Consider the following 16,177-nt stretch of genomic DNA (forward strand, 5'->3'; position numbering starts at 1 on the left):
TGTAATTATACTGTATGACTTAATTTCAAGGAATACCATAAATATTCCACTCTCTAGCTCCAACATTCCACTCATCTAGGATTCGTAGAATATTTTACCAAACTCTTGGAATATTTCTGGTATCCCATTCTCACCCATCTGATATTATATATAATTATTCCATGAATTGCAGAGGAATGTTGGTCCGAACGAGTGGAATATGTCTTGTATTCCATGAAATAAAGCTATCAAATATTATTATCTTATCTATCCCACCCCCCCCCCCCCCTCCCAAAAAAAAGAAAGAGGGGAAAATTTGATTGTAAGTCTCATGTCACTACAATAAGATAATGTGGTCTCACTTCATATAATCATCATAAAAATGTGCTTTATGGTGTGTATCACATTGCATTCATTGTTGTAGGTGTACATTTTGCGTATGTGCACTTGACCGTTGAATAAGGTCTCATATTGAACAGCAAGTTGTGGACAGTCACCTACCAAATATTTAGGAATAAACTCTAGTAACAGTATTGAACAGGCAATTAATGGAATATAAAGCATATAATCACCTCTTGATTGCAGGTAGTGAGGCAAACTATCACTTCCTCGGCAAGATGAATGTACTTGTTATCACTATCTTTCCTCAGCTTCGCTTCAAAAGATAGCTACACCCAGCTTCCCTCAAAAAATAGTTGGACCATCACCTTTACTGATGGTGATTTGTTTGTTTGTTCCCTGCTATCAATACAATCAACTTTTAGGCAAGGTGAACTTTCCCTTTAATAGATTGTTGAACAAATGTAAAGAGGTACATCCTTTATACAAACCTTGTAATGCATCAAATGGTTCTTTTATCATGCCAAAACGGGTTCTTTGGGAATATTTTTCCTTTTACTAATGTAGACCTTGTCACTTGATATTGTGGCTATATACAGGAAGTCATCAAAAATCACTGCAGGAAAAGAAAATAATGAAATACATCTTCAAGAAAAAACATTTTGAATAGCAAATTTAATAGGTTTCTTCCTTTTCTTTCTTTTAAATTTTATTAAATTATTTTTAACAATTCAACAATTATTAAAGCTTTCAATTTATTCAAATGTATTGAGGAATATAATTTGAGGAGAAGAAGCCTCTCCAAAGGAATTTTCTTCAAGAATCTTTACCAGCCAATTTGGATTAAAAGGACTATGATTGGAATATTTAGAACTGCCTTAGTCACCAGCCTATCTTTATGGGAGCATATTTTACTATCAGTAGTAATTAAAAAAGGAAATTTATTATTGATTTAAATGATTTGTTGCACTGATCTTATATTATAACAGGATGCTAATTTGATGTTTGTTACTGAGGCTACACATTGATGAGCACGTTGTTTTAAAGAAAGCAGATTATCAAAATTAACTGTGTTTAGCGCTCAACCCATAAGTACTGGATACTGGTGATTGTATGCAAAGGACAGATAAAGATTTGTTGGCTGATTTACAAGTGGAGCACATCTAGCAGTCTCGCCTGCATTACGCGATTCAATATAGTAAGTTACTTTAGTAACAGTGCTAACTTTGAAAAGAACTCTAGAATAATTATTCACAAAAAGCACCATTCATATGATAATAAAATACTATGTTCATTGAGCCTTAATGATATTTGACCTTGATTGTGTGACCAAAGACTTGTAAAAGACCATCAATGTTACTTGATTACTCTTATGTCTACATTTTACAAACTAGATCCATAAACTTTCAACAGTATGATGGCAACTCAACAAAGTGACCTTAATCATGCGACCTGAAACTCATGCAGGATCTTCACTGATGCTCGATTTACTTTTATGTCTAAATATGAACTAGATCCATATACCTTCAAAGGTATGACATTTCAAAAACTTAACCTTGGTAAAGATTTCATTTTGTACATGCTGAATCGATGCATAGAATATGCATAAACCATGGTTTCTAACCACAAATTCAAAACACCTTTGTAGATTTGGGCTTGCTCAATGTTCAGCCAATTAATGCATTCTATACAGCGCGTCCCAAAAAAATGTCCCTCTGATATGCGGCTTAATAACTTCCAAAAATAAAAATTATTCTCAATGAAATGTATGGATATAGGAAGCCCATCTCATGTTCTAACTTCTATAAAAATTTCATTGGTCTTACTTCAGTGGTTTTGAATACACAATCTATTATGTAACAGTGGTGCTTTTCAACCCATTCCAAGTTTATATGCATGCAACACTGCTTTGTGTTCTGCACTTTCTTGCATATCAACCCTCGTTGACCATTCTGACCAAGGAGATATCACCTCTATCTCCTTGTTCTGACCAAAGAATTCCCTGATCTGACCAGGGAAATCCATGGATCTATTAACTGGGCTCATCAAATCACAACCTTGAGCATGTTCAGAAGGGCAAAAACAGTATTTGACAGTTCATTTCATGTTTGATAAACGGGAGATGCACAATGATTGAGACAACGGGTCATGTCTGTTTCATGCATAATTCCAACAATACTGCATTTTTGTTTTCATTACTTTTTTTTTAGTTAATTAGCTACTGAGGTCAAGTTCAATAATTCAGTGCAACTTTTTAAAAGAAAAAAGTCAAAATTATCTTTGGTATAGTTCCTTTTCGCAAAGGGTGATTAACTTGTTGATTCCCCCCTTTTCAGCTTATTTTACTCATCCATCAATCACATTTTCTTTCAAGTTGGTGCACTGATTAATCATCAAACAAACTTAATTTTTTATGTTTCTTGTCCTTCTGAACATGCTGAAGTTTATGATTTGATGAGCCTAGATATGATTAAGGAATTATCCCTGCTCAGATCATGGATGTAAGAATGCGGGTTAACATGCCATAGACAATGAAGAAATGCATCAATGCTGCAAACTTGGAATGAGCTAAAATGCACCACTGTTACGCAACAGAGTGTGTATTCAAAACCACTGAAGCGCGACCAATGAAATTTTCATAAAAGTTAGAACATGAAATGAACTTTCTACTCATGAACATTTCTTTGACAATCCTACCACATTTTAGAATTCATTCAGTCCTATGTCAGAGGGACATTTTTTGGGGGGACGCGATGTATATGTATGTGCATGGATATTGGACTCAGTTTTCATTTTGGTGAGTCCAATGTCTCATAGAAATCAAGGTTGATTATAAACCAAGTTTTTGCTCTTCATTTTTTTCCATTTTTTCTTCTATTTTCCTCTATCAAAAATCAATCAAGTTTAAAATTGAGGGAAAAAAATCTTGTCCTTTTCTCACTTGTTTTTAGTAATCTCCAAGCTACTGAAAACATGTACAGTACACATTCTTTGATTATGTCTATACATGTAGATGATTCAGTAAAACACATATAATTATTATTTTATATAAAAAGAACAAATAATAAAACAATAAAACACAAAATTATGGTTTTACATAAAATAAAAAAACATACTATATTTTCACAGAGTTCTACATGTATGTTTACTGAATGATTTCCATACATTCAATCATACCTGAGAGTCGTTTGAAGGATTGTGAGTTGTCTGATGTAATATTTACTTTTGATGCTAGCCTGATCATCTTTATTATGGTAGCAGCAGTAGCTTCATCATTCTCAAGATCCCCAGATGACTAGCATATCAAAGTAAAATAGATACTGGTATTATTTGATTCAGTTCAAAGTGCCAAATGCTCAAAAGATATCAACACTCAAAAGTTTCATTCAAAAATGTTCTGCTCCTTGTAATATGTCTCAACTTTTATTCTATATTTTTCTTTACTTACTGACACAGATTTTACATTTTGTACATAAAGTAAAATTTTAATTAAGTTGGTTGTTATCTACATGTACATGTACCAACAATAGCAACTCAAACCGTAACAGTGCTCAAGAGTCCATTAAAATAAAGATTTGTGCCACTGATTTTGAATCGGCCATTGGAAATGCATATTACATGTTCGTAATGTCTCGTTTTTTTTTATTTGTTCGTTGGTTCTGACCTTGCCCAGTTTACCATCATAAATAAAAAGTGGCCAACATAAACCATGACTAAATCAATAAAATTGATGGTATTAAATAAAGTTTTCACATCAAACTATTTACAAAAAAATTCACACTATTCTGAAATCAATCCATTTTGGGAGTTAACCCCAACAGGGGACGGACATTTTTCAAGATAAATCTGCCATGCAGATGCATTGCTCGCCGAGTTTTTACCTTTTAGTTTTGTGCAATTTTGGGATCAAAATTGTGACCCCTGGGTACACGGTTCCAAAAGTACACAACATTTCCTACATGTAGTGCATGCATAGGCCTATCCCATATTTCTCCTTGATACAAGTGTACAATGTAAGAGCAAAATAATCACACTCAATAACAAGTGGAATGCCTCTGGCAGTCTCACCTGCATCACGCGATTCAACATAGCAGCATTGCTGACTTTGAAAACTACTATAACTCGCACAAGATTTTCAGTGACACTTGGTTACTCTTATTTCCACGTTTTATGAACTAGACCAATACACTTACAGAGATAGGATGGTAATTCAACAAATACCCCAAATGTGGCCAAAATTCATTGACCTCACATGACCTTTGACCTTGATCATGTGACCTGAAACTTGCACAGGATATTCAATGATACTTGATTACTATTATGTCCAAGTTTCATGAATCAGATCCACAAACTTTTAGTTTTGATTGTAATTCAACAGATACCCCAAATCGCCCAAAGTTCATTGACCCTAAATGACCTTTGACCTTGATCATGTGACCTGAAACTTGCACAGGATGTTCAGTGATACTTGATTACTATTATGTCCAAGTTTCATGAATCAGATCCACAAATTTTTAAAGTTATAATGGTAATTCAACAGATACACCCAATTCGGCCAAAGTTCATTGACCTTTGACCTTGGTCATGTGACCTGAAATGCACGCAGGATGTTCAGTGATGCTTGATTACTATCATGTCCAAGTTTCATGAATCAGATCCATAAACTTTCAAAGTTATGATGGGAATTCAACAGATACCCCAAATTCGGCCAAAGTTCATTGACCCTAAATGACCTTTGACCTTGGTCATGTGACATAAAACTCATGCAGGATGTTCAGTGATACTTGATTCTTATGTCCAAGTTTCATGAACTAGGTCCATATATTTTCTAAGTTATGATGACATTTCATAAACTTAACTTCAGGTCAAGATTTTGATGTTGATTCCTCCAACATGGTCTAAGTTCTTTTGACCCTAAATGACCTTTGACCTTGGTCATGTGACATGAAACTCTATTAGGATGTTCAGTAATACTTGATTAACCTTATGGCCAAGTTTCATGAACTAGGTCCATATACTTTCTAAGTTATGATGTCATTCAAAAACTTAACCTCAGGTTAAGATTTGATGTTGACGCCGCCGTCGCCGCCGCCGCCGTCGGAAAAGCGGCGCCTATAGTCTCACTCTGCTATGCAGTTGAGACAAAAACTTAACCTCAGGTTAAGATTTTGATATTAATTCCCCCAACATGGTCTAAGTTCATTGACCCTAAATGACTTTTGACCTTGGTCATGTGACATGAAACTCTAATAGGATGTTCAGTTATACTTGATTAACCTTATGGCCAAGTTTTATGTAGGTCCATATACTTTCTAAGTTATGATGTCATTTCAAAAACTTAACCTCAGGTTAAGATTTGATGTTGACGCCGCCTCCGTCGCCGTCGGAAAAGCGGCGCCTATAGTCTCACTCTGCTATGCAGGTGAGACAAAAATCACAGTAAAACCAGGGGAGATTGGGGTTAGTTGGAACATATTTTACAAAATTGGCTTTAAAATCCAAATTTCATTTGAGAAACTATGCATATACCAGCTTAAAGCAGATCTATCTAAGGGCTTCAATGTACTTCTACATCAAATTTACATGACAAAAATATTTTTTAATTAATTTTATATAAAATTCACTCTAAATTTGTTTTTCTTATGTTTTTGCCTTTAAATCAATTTATTTACCATATAGAAGTAGAATACTCATTTTTGGTGAGTGTCATTCAATTTAAATTGAATGGTTGAAAAACACAATTTACATTGACCTTGTGCATGGAATCACATTTTTGAGCAATTTTGGGTGAGACAAGTACGTACAAAATGTTGCGTAATTTTGAAGATGTAGCACACCGGGGCATCGCAAATTTGGTCTGAAATGATGCGCAAGACTTGAAAGTAAAAGTCAGCAAGCTGTGCGGTCAAAAAATTCCGCACCAACGGCATACATGAAGCGACAACATTTTCAAGAGGGGGGCTCAAATTGACCCCCCCCCCCGCCAGCTTGCTAAGGATTAATAATGCATATATAGGGGCCTACAATAGGCCTTAAATGCTCACTCAGACCAAAACAAGCATGGCTTAGAAGACTGTAGGTTCAAAAGAGTGAAATACTGTTTAAATTTTTATGTTTTTATTCATAATTAAGTTTGGGGTAATAATAATGATAATTATAATAATTATTATTATTATTAAGTTTGGGGTAAGTTGGAACATGTTCCAAATAGCCCCTAACTAACCCTTGAGGCCCATTCAACATTTACATATATAAGCTTACAGCACAAATAAGGGACATCACCATGACATATTAATAACCTTATTTTGTAGCTTGGTACAAGTGACCTATTATACCCACAAACTGGCAAACTTTAACTTCTCTGAGGTAATAAAACATTTCTGAAAGAGAAAAAAAAATACTCAGAAGGTGAAAAAACAAATTCATTTCTAACTTCACCAGGCTTGTTGTGCTGTCTGTAATATGGTGGATGATTGTTGATAATGACAATAAATTGAGGGCAGTATTGCATAAATTTATTTAAAGGCGTTTAAAAAGAAAATTAACTTACCCTGCGTTCCAACTAACCCCAATCTCCCCTACAGTCACTGAGTTTAGAACAAACAGATCGTTCATACGAATCTCACTTTTTTTTCAATTTTTTGATTTCATAGAGATTTTTAAATGCAGCAAAGATTCTTACAGCCTTTGTAAGAAATATTTTAGACCTTCTCAAAAACAAAATTATTTCTGTTTATAGAATTGCCATAAAATTTGTATAAGAATGCCTTGATTATTCTGTCAGATTTACTGCCACGGTGCCACCTTGTGATTTCTGGGGAGCGTTTCATGAAAGGACTTGTCGGACGTTTTATCCGATAAGTCCTGTTTTATCCGACAGTTACTACAATAACAATGCTTCTCAACCAATCACGATCCAGGAAAGTTCTGACAGATCTGACAACTTGTCAGACGAAAATATTGATGAAACGCCCCCCAGTTGTACAACATTTCATGGCACTCTGAAATCATTTGTAAGATTTTAATCAACAGTTGCCCAAATTGTGTACCTACATACAGATTTCAGAACACTAATATGTACATTTACATACGCTGAGAGTAAGAACACTGTGTGATTCTCTGCTGTGGTCATTGCAATTTTCTTACACTTAACGTTTAAAAAAATCTTGGACAAGACCACTGATCAAGCTGCAAACTTTTAATACGAACTGTCTATGAATGATCTGCTTCTTCGAGAGATCTCACAGAAAGGTTTGAGAACGTTTTTATGGTATCCCTTGTTCTTGTTTTAGCTTATAAATACATTGAATATTTTGCCAAATCATTTACTTTAATTTTAAAATATCAATGTAATAAATTGAGAGTACAGCGTTGCATTATTCATGCAAACAGTTCTTTAGGTAATTGTGACAAACCATAAAATCTCATCTGCAAACTTCCCTCAAAATTGTGATTACAAAACTAGCATTTCTTCTTTTTTTCTTCATTTTACTGTTCACATAAAAATAAAAATAAAAAAAGATCCCAAAGTAAAGGAGGATGGGATACAGAAATGGGGCCATGGCACTATGGGAGGAGGAATAGTGGAAAAGACTACAGAAGTGGGATCATTCTTACAGCCATGACTGCTCCACTATCATTGAGGATTAGGTATCCCTCCTGGTTGGGTACTTTATCGAGATTGTGAGGTCCTGGGCCACTCTGTGAAATATTGAAGATAGAAAAGATTGGATGAAAATGAGAAATATTTTGGGAAACCCATTCATGCATAAGAAAACAAAATTATCGAAGGGCCATTTATTTTAATCCAGATGAGAAATATACACGGACGAGTCCTGGGCATAGCGCGGCCCGTTTCGCGGGCCGGAGCTCCGACCTGGGATGGTATTCTGAAAATTGTCTCAACTTCTCTTGTAAGTCAGCAAGATAACAGCTCGCTAAAATTCTCTTAAATTGCTATTCTGAAAATTGTCTTTATCTGTGTAAAGGACATCCCTTATTTTACAGTGTATCTCTGGCATGCCTAATATTTTATCATCAACCAATCATTAACCTTGTTACATGCTTAGGTCAACCAGTAGAAGCGTCTCTTGTGAAAAAATAATGAAGCGCATTGTTGTCAGGCCGATCATTGACTTTGGCAACTCTATATGGTATCCTAGATTTAAGAGTGACAGTAAAGCCATTGAGAAGGTACAGAAGAGAGCAACAAAAATGATCTATTCCATCAGAAACTGCACATACACAGAGAGATTAATAGCACTCAATCTTCCTTCTCTTGAGTACTGCAGAAGACGAGGAGATATGATACAGGTGTTCAAAATAATCCATGGATTTGAACGCATTCCAGGTGATACTTTCTTTGTGTATGCAACAGGCAACACAAGAACAAGAGGGCATAGTCTGAAGCTCTCAAAACCCAGATGCTTGACGAAGATCAGACAAGATGTTTTCAGCCAGCGTATCATAAAAGACTGGAATTCGCTGCCCGAAGAGGTAGTCACTGCTCAGACGGTGAACAGTTTCAAAATAAGGCTAGACAAGGTGTGGGCAGACCAGCGGTACTGCTCACCCTATGATGCATAAATCACACTAATGTTGAGGACGGTGCAGATTTCCAAGCTAGACTGCTGTGAAGATACCTAACTTACGAGAAGGATGAAGGACTTGAACTGGAAGCACGACTGCTGGGATCATCAGCATTCTTCCAGAATCTCGGGTAAAAGGTATAAGGCGTAATATCCTTGCGCCCCCGGTGCTTACGCTTGTGCACTTCTGTGCTAAATACACGTGGCTATTCTCAAAGACAGATTTTCTCTGAGTCTGAAAAGATTCGAGATTCATCGTCTCGAAAACCCAATTTCAAATTGCTTGTCTACCAATCCGTTGACGTCTCCTTTTGTAAAACATGTTCTAGCGGGATGCAGCAAGAAATTATTATTTCAGACGAACAAATATCGCATGCAACAACAACCATAGCCCCCTACCTCTTGTAAATGTTCTTGTATTTTCCAAGGAAGAGAATGCAAAGATAAGAGAATTTTCATTTCAGAACAATACCGTACTTAGGCCTATGCCGTTTTTAACTTTGCGCATATTTCTAGCACTGACATCATGCGCGCTGAGCGAAAGTTACAAGAAAATTTACAAGAAATACAAGAATTTTCGGAATACATATTTTATTGTATGGCAGTGAGTCCAAACTTCGCGCGTGTCCATACTTCGCGGACGGTCATTATCTCAAAAACTAGCCAATATCCTTAAAATCTGACATCATCAACGTGAAAAGTGACCTAAAATTACCCTTTGATGAAAGTTTTCTTAAGGATGATTTCAGTATTTATGAAAATATTGGCAAAAGATCGGCAAATTTGTCACCGCTAGCGCCCGTTTTGAAGAAATCAACATGCATCACGATATCACCCTTTTGCAAGCAGAAATCATCAAAAATGTGAATTAAATGTGGTACTAACCGATTCTATAGCATTTTGCCATCAATCTGGTGTAAATATTTCACTTTTTGAGCTTGACTTTTTGTTTAAATCTCCACAAAATCTTTGGTGCGCGAAGTTAGGTCACACTTTTTCTGAAAGGTTTTCCAGCACAGCCCGCATTCACCGATCGGAATAGAATTTTGAGATTGCGATACCGGCGAAACCCCTTGACCTACTTTACATTTTTGTCTATGATTTTATAGTTTACGATCTTGCCGTCAATGTGGTAACTATTTAGTGAATTGGTTTTGTATAAATTATGAATATTTTGTGAAAAATAAATTGCCTGATAAATATTTTTGAAAAGTGCGCGAAGTTTGGACACCCCATCATAACTCTGAAGATACAAGAATATTTCTCTTCAGAATACGGCCCCTGGCCTGGGCCGGGTTAAATTCTACCATGACTACCGCACCGGTACCGGTAGTGTACCGTAAGGGCACTAGTATTCAACCCGGCATAATTCAAAGATTTTGACATATTTCCAAAAATATTTAGAAATATGGAAACTATCTTAATTTCATACCTTTGTTATTTCCAGGGTAATCTGTTGTCGGTATTTTCTTTATCAATCTGTCGACTGTATGCGCGTAGGATCGAATTATGAGCCGATGGCCTTTTGCACTGAATTGCACTAGTATTCAACCTAGTGAGGATAGATAGCAAATCTCAAAAGGGTTTATATTGGTATATTAGATCTAGATCTATGTAAGTCTCTGGCTTTGATTAATTCCCTGTCTGGTCTCATCTCAAATGGTCTAGTCCATAGTCGGATGGGACAAGGGCAGATTGAGAGACAGGACCATTTTTCATCGCTAGGTTGAATACTAGTGCAGACGGGTTGAATACTAGTGCAAAAAACCGTCACCGTATAACTCGATTACCCGCGCACACAGTTGACTGGTTGAAGAAAAAAATAACGGAAAACGAATAACCAGCATTTGCTCTTAGAAATAAGACGGGCCTGAAATTCAGGTAAATTCTATGTTTCTATATATTTGAGGAAACTCTCCAAACGGGTTGAATACTAGTGCCCTTACGGTACCCTACTGTTTTTTGAATGACAGTCAAACTAAACTCAATTATTAGGCCTAGGGCTAGGCCCTAGGCCTACGGGAATCCCCGCCTACGGCTACGGTATCGTACTAGTACTTACCATGATTTTGATATTTGTCCGCCCTTTATTCAATAAAACTGTTGCCAAATTATAATTGAAATAGATGCTGATGTGAATATTCGTCAGAAAGTCAGATTTCAATAAATAAATATGCAGTTTTACAGAATTACGGAACTAGTAGTAGCCTAGTACTAGTAGCTACAAAGTTACTACTTGCTCAGCAAGTTGCTGTACCGGCGCGGTATCAGGTATATGGTTAAGGTTGGTCAGGTGACTCCGAGTAAAGTATCTTTATAGAGATTCTCTGTGGTTGTACCATAGAGTACACAAGCAATAGAGCCAATGAAACGCTCAGGAAGGGCGCCCCACAGCGTTGAGTTGGTAATGGGCAAACACGCAGAGTAATAATAACCATAGAGATGTATACTAATTAAGTACATATCTCTATGATAATAACTAATCTCTTTAGGCGCACACCACTAATGGGAACCGGGAATCCCCCTTTTAACCTGTACCTAAAAAATGACGTAATGGGATCAAGAATCTCAAATCTATTGCGAGTGATTTTATCATTAGGTGGGGGTGTGATTTTGTAACCAACACTAATTCTTTGATAACTTTACAAATTGTATTTGTATTTCCATTGGCAACGTTTATTTTATTAGTAAAGTGCCCCCGGGATATTCGAATTAATATTGTTAATTTATTACATTTTATATTCATTTAAATAATCATCAGTTGGATTGCGTAAGTGATATATATAGGTGATTACGTGTCTATATAGACTTCAATAAAACTTTCGTTATCCAAGGATTTGGGGGTTTGTTACAGTGGTTTTTTACTTTACCTATAGGGATATATTCTTTTCATAATAATTGTTTTTTTAGTTATTGTATTCAATATTGGGATTTACTTCATTATTAACATCGTCCCATTCTTCAAAAACTAGGTCTTGCTTCATATTCTGTTTAGATTCTTAACAAAAAGTATATTCTAGCTGTGTTTGATTTGGTGTATGAACAGTGGCGTACCGTGGGTCACGGCATTCGGGGGGAGGCCGGCACCAGCAAAAAATTCAAGTCACTTTGGGAGCGCGCTCAGTTGCCAGGTATACTGACCTATTAGAGACATTTTAAGGACATGCAGTGGCATTGAACGGGAATTACGCTAATAGTAATGATAAAAAAATCAAAATCTAAGACCAAACAATCCTTCAACCTAAGAAATGTTTTAAAAAGAAGTTTAGAGCATTGTCTTTAGTCCAGACCTAATCATTAAAACAAATACGCAAAAAAAATCTTCTAACATAAGACCCTATCATATTCTTATTCTTGTGGAATAACGCGAGTTTTAAAACGTACTCTTTTCTCCAGACCCGGCTCAGTTCTTTTCACAATTTATATAAATGATTTCTGTAGATCATCCGAATATTATCCCTTATCTTGTTTGCAGATGATTCGACCTTATTTTTTTCTCATCAGAATCCACAAACTTTAGTTGATATTATTAATTCTGAACTTATTAATGTTACTGAGTGGATAAGAGCCAATCGATTATCTTTGAACCTTAACAAAACAAAATACATGTAATTTAGTAATTCCATAGACAAGTTACCGATGAACATTATGTTTGATAATACCCCATTAGAAATGGTACCTTACACCAAATTTCTTGGAATAACAGTTGACAGTAAACTTTCTTGGAAAAATCATATTGAAAATATATCCAAAATAATTTCACGAAATATTGGTATTATTAATAGGCTAAAATTTTGCATTCCCTCCACATCATTAATCATGCTCTACTCATCCTTAATCTTGCCTTATTTGAACTATGGGATTCTTATTTGGGGTGATACCCATCAATATTTATTAGATAAATTGTTGCTTTTGCAAAAGAAAGCACTTCGTATTATTCATAGTACATGTTTCCGTTCTCATACGGACCCACTTTTCTAGAAAGTAAACTGTTGAAAGTCAAAGACCTGTATTTACTACAGTTAGGACACTTCATGTATAGTTATAATAACATTGTACTTCCCCATATTTTTGATGCCATGTTCCCTAAAAATCAATTTTATCATAACTACCCCACGAGACACTCTGACGAACTTCACATCCCACTTTACAGAGCTTTACTGGCCAAAAATACATTCCTATTCAACGGTCCTAAATTCTGGAACTCACTCGCTAATAATGTCAAAGACAGTGTCTCCTTGAATTCATTCCAACGTAAACTCAAACGTATCCTGCTTAATTTAATTCTTCGCAACGGAACTAACACTTCGTTATCTTGATTATAATCATTACATTTTTTCACGTTTATTTTATTATTTTTTCATTTATATTGTCCAGTCATATCTTTTGTTATTTCACCAGATCAAGCTGGTTCATGTCAGCCCTTTCCCATTCTTAGTTTTACTCCTTTTTAAAAATAGTTGTCTTGTACTGTCCTGTCTCGTGTTTTGTCTTGTCTTCTACGTCTTGTCATCCCCTCTCTCTGTTTTTTTTTCCTGTCTTGCGCAACATATCCTTTACAACGAAGACCTCTTTGTGTGAAAAGCTTTGTATTTGTTCAGTTATTATGTTTCCGTCAATATGATTTCTTTTTCTCCTTTTCTTTCCTGTAATACATGCATGTACGCATATAGTAAGTCGACTATAATTTCTTCTTTTCCAAGGGGATCCACAATTTTACAAGCTTTGCTTTTTAGTGGATCCCCCTCATTTCCATTTCCATATCCATTTATGCTCTATATTATACTGTTGTTGTTGTTGTTTTTTACGAAGTAAGAATGCCCTTCTGTAAAATTGTATTTGATTTGTATTGTTTTATATTACTTTGTATTATGTTTTGAATGGAAATGAAATAAAAGAATTGAATTGAATATTTAAAAAATGAATTTACAAAACTTCAAATCTAAGACCAATCTTCCAAAGTTACACCCAGTAAAGAAATATGTCTTTACCCCACACCCATTTTTTTCAATAATACTAAGACCCCAACAAAACATTGCAATAATGCATGGGTAAAGCAAATATCCTTCCTCCAGACTTGGTTATTATTTGAAAAAAATGAAATAGTTTTTACAAATATTCTAAAACGAAGACCCAATAATCTGATTACTGTGGAATAACACGAAGACCAATTGTCGAAGATCGACTTTCCTCCAGACACAATTATTTCAAGAATAAAAAATCAATAAAGCCCAACCCCCAACAACGAATCTAAGAACCAACAATCCTCCAAATTAAGACCATGCATGTAGAAAAGCACATGTTTAGAGCGTTGTCTTTATTCCAGACCCAGTCATTTAGAAACATAAGACTTTGTCATATTCTTATTATTGTGGAATAAGACGAGTATTATGCTTAGTCTTTCTTCAAGACCCGGTTATTCAAAAGATAAACAAATATTGAAAAAAATCACAGCTAAGACCAATCTTCAAAATTAAACCCAGTATAAATGCTTGGGCTTAGAGTAATGTCTTTACCCCTCACCCAGTTCTCTTAAAAATACAAATTAAGCGAAACATTAATCTTAAAACTTAGACCCCAACATCTTCAAGTTCCAAACTATAAAACCCTTGTGATTAATTTGACCAGACCAGCTTATTAAAACAAAAACAGAACAACAAAACAAACATTTAAAATTAAAACCCTCTTCCAGCTTAAGATCCTATATATAATATATAATGTATTTAAACATTCACTTTTTCTTCCAGGCAAAGAAATTTATAATTAAAAAAACCATCAAAACTTAGAGCAAGGGGAGCATTTCATGAAAGGAGTTGTCTGACGTTTAATCCGACAAGTCCCATTTTATCCGACACTAACCATGGAAGCACTGCATTTTTGCCAATCAATATCAAGGTCGGACATAAATGTTGATGAAATGCTCCCACAATCATCTTATTCATGTTGAACAGGCACGAGAATAAGATTGAGTCTTAGTTATGAAGATTTCATTTATCTTATATTTGAAAATGACAAGGTCTGGAATAAAGAAAACTCTCTAAACTTTTATATATTGAAGGTTATTAGTTTGAAGGATAGTTGGGTTTTAGATTCTGTTGTTCTTTTTTAAATAATTTTTGTTATTTTGAAATAATTGGTCTGGAGAAAGACTACACCATATTTCCATGCTATTCAATGTTGATAAGATTACAGGGTCTTTGTTTTGTTATTGGTTGTTCTTGTGTTTTTTATGATTTTTATAACTGGGTCTGGAGGAAAGACCACGCTATATTTCGATGTTACTCAACATAAATAGGATCATGGGTCTTTGTTTGCTTTTCTTTTTTTTTTAATTATTACTAATTTCTTATTATTATTATTCATGTGTTATTTGAAAGATCTGGGTCTGGATGAAAGACTATGCTATATTTCCGTGTTATTAAACATTAATAAGAGGGTTGGGTTACTTTTTGCCTGATTCCAGCCGTTTTAAATAACTGGGTCTTGAGAAAAGACTATGCTCGATTCTCATTTTTGGCGCAAATATTCACTACTGAATGACACGCACCGTATAAGCTAAAACAACAACAAAATAACAACATTTTATTCCACTAGAATATCATTATCGTATGTTAGTTTGGACCTATATTATAATTTTTGAAATAAACAGGTCTTGAAAAAAGACTTTGGACTTACATAATAATTTTTTGATTAACTGGGTCTGGAAAAAAGACTTTGGACTTATATAATAATTTTTTAAACAAATGGGTCTGGAAAAAAAGACTTTGGACTGATATTGTAATTTTTTAATTAACCGGGTCTGGAAAAAAGACTTTGGACTTATATAATATTTTTTTTTAATCAACTGGGTCTGAAAAAACCCTTTGGACTTATATAATAATTTTTTAATTAACTGGGTCTGGAAAAAAAGACTTTGGACTGATATTATAATTTTTTGAATAACCGGGTCTGGAAAAAAAGACTTTGGACTTATACAATAGTTTTTTAAACAACTGGGTCTGGAAAAAAGACTTTGAACTGATATAATAATTTTTGAATTAACTGGGTCTGGAAAAAAGACTTTGGACTCATATAACAATTAAAAAAAAACTGGGTCTGGAAAAAAAGACTTTGGACTTATATACTAGTTTTTGAAACAACCGGGTCTGGAAAAAAGACTTTGGACTTATCCCCAAGAAAGACTTTGCACTTTTGTGCTATATGAATGCATTCGTATAGGATTTTAGTTAAGAACGGATTCGTCAAAAATCCCTTCAAATTTATTACATTTG

The 16,177-nt window shown here is 34.9% G+C and overlaps 1 protein-coding gene across 1 annotated transcript; it reads right to left on the reverse strand.

Moving 5' to 3' along the window:
• Positions 1-806: 806 nt before the first annotated feature.
• On the reverse strand, positions 807-11,162 carry LOC121429426 (ragulator complex protein LAMTOR4 homolog). The gene is made up of 4 exons (XM_041626412.1): positions 10,969-11,162; positions 7,936-8,019; positions 3,496-3,613; positions 807-934 (listed from the first exon to the last, which is right to left on the reverse strand). Exons 1-4 carry the CDS (start codon positions 10,969-10,971, stop codon positions 837-839), a joined length of 303 nt encoding a protein of 100 aa, XP_041482346.1. The 5' UTR covers positions 10,972-11,162; the 3' UTR covers positions 807-836.
• Between the last annotated feature and the right edge of the window lie 5,015 nt (positions 11,163-16,177).

This window comes from Lytechinus variegatus, chromosome 16, assembly GCF_018143015.1.
Source record: "Lytechinus variegatus isolate NC3 chromosome 16, Lvar_3.0, whole genome shotgun sequence".
NCBI classification, from domain to species: Eukaryota; Metazoa; Echinodermata; class Echinoidea; order Temnopleuroida; family Toxopneustidae; genus Lytechinus; species Lytechinus variegatus.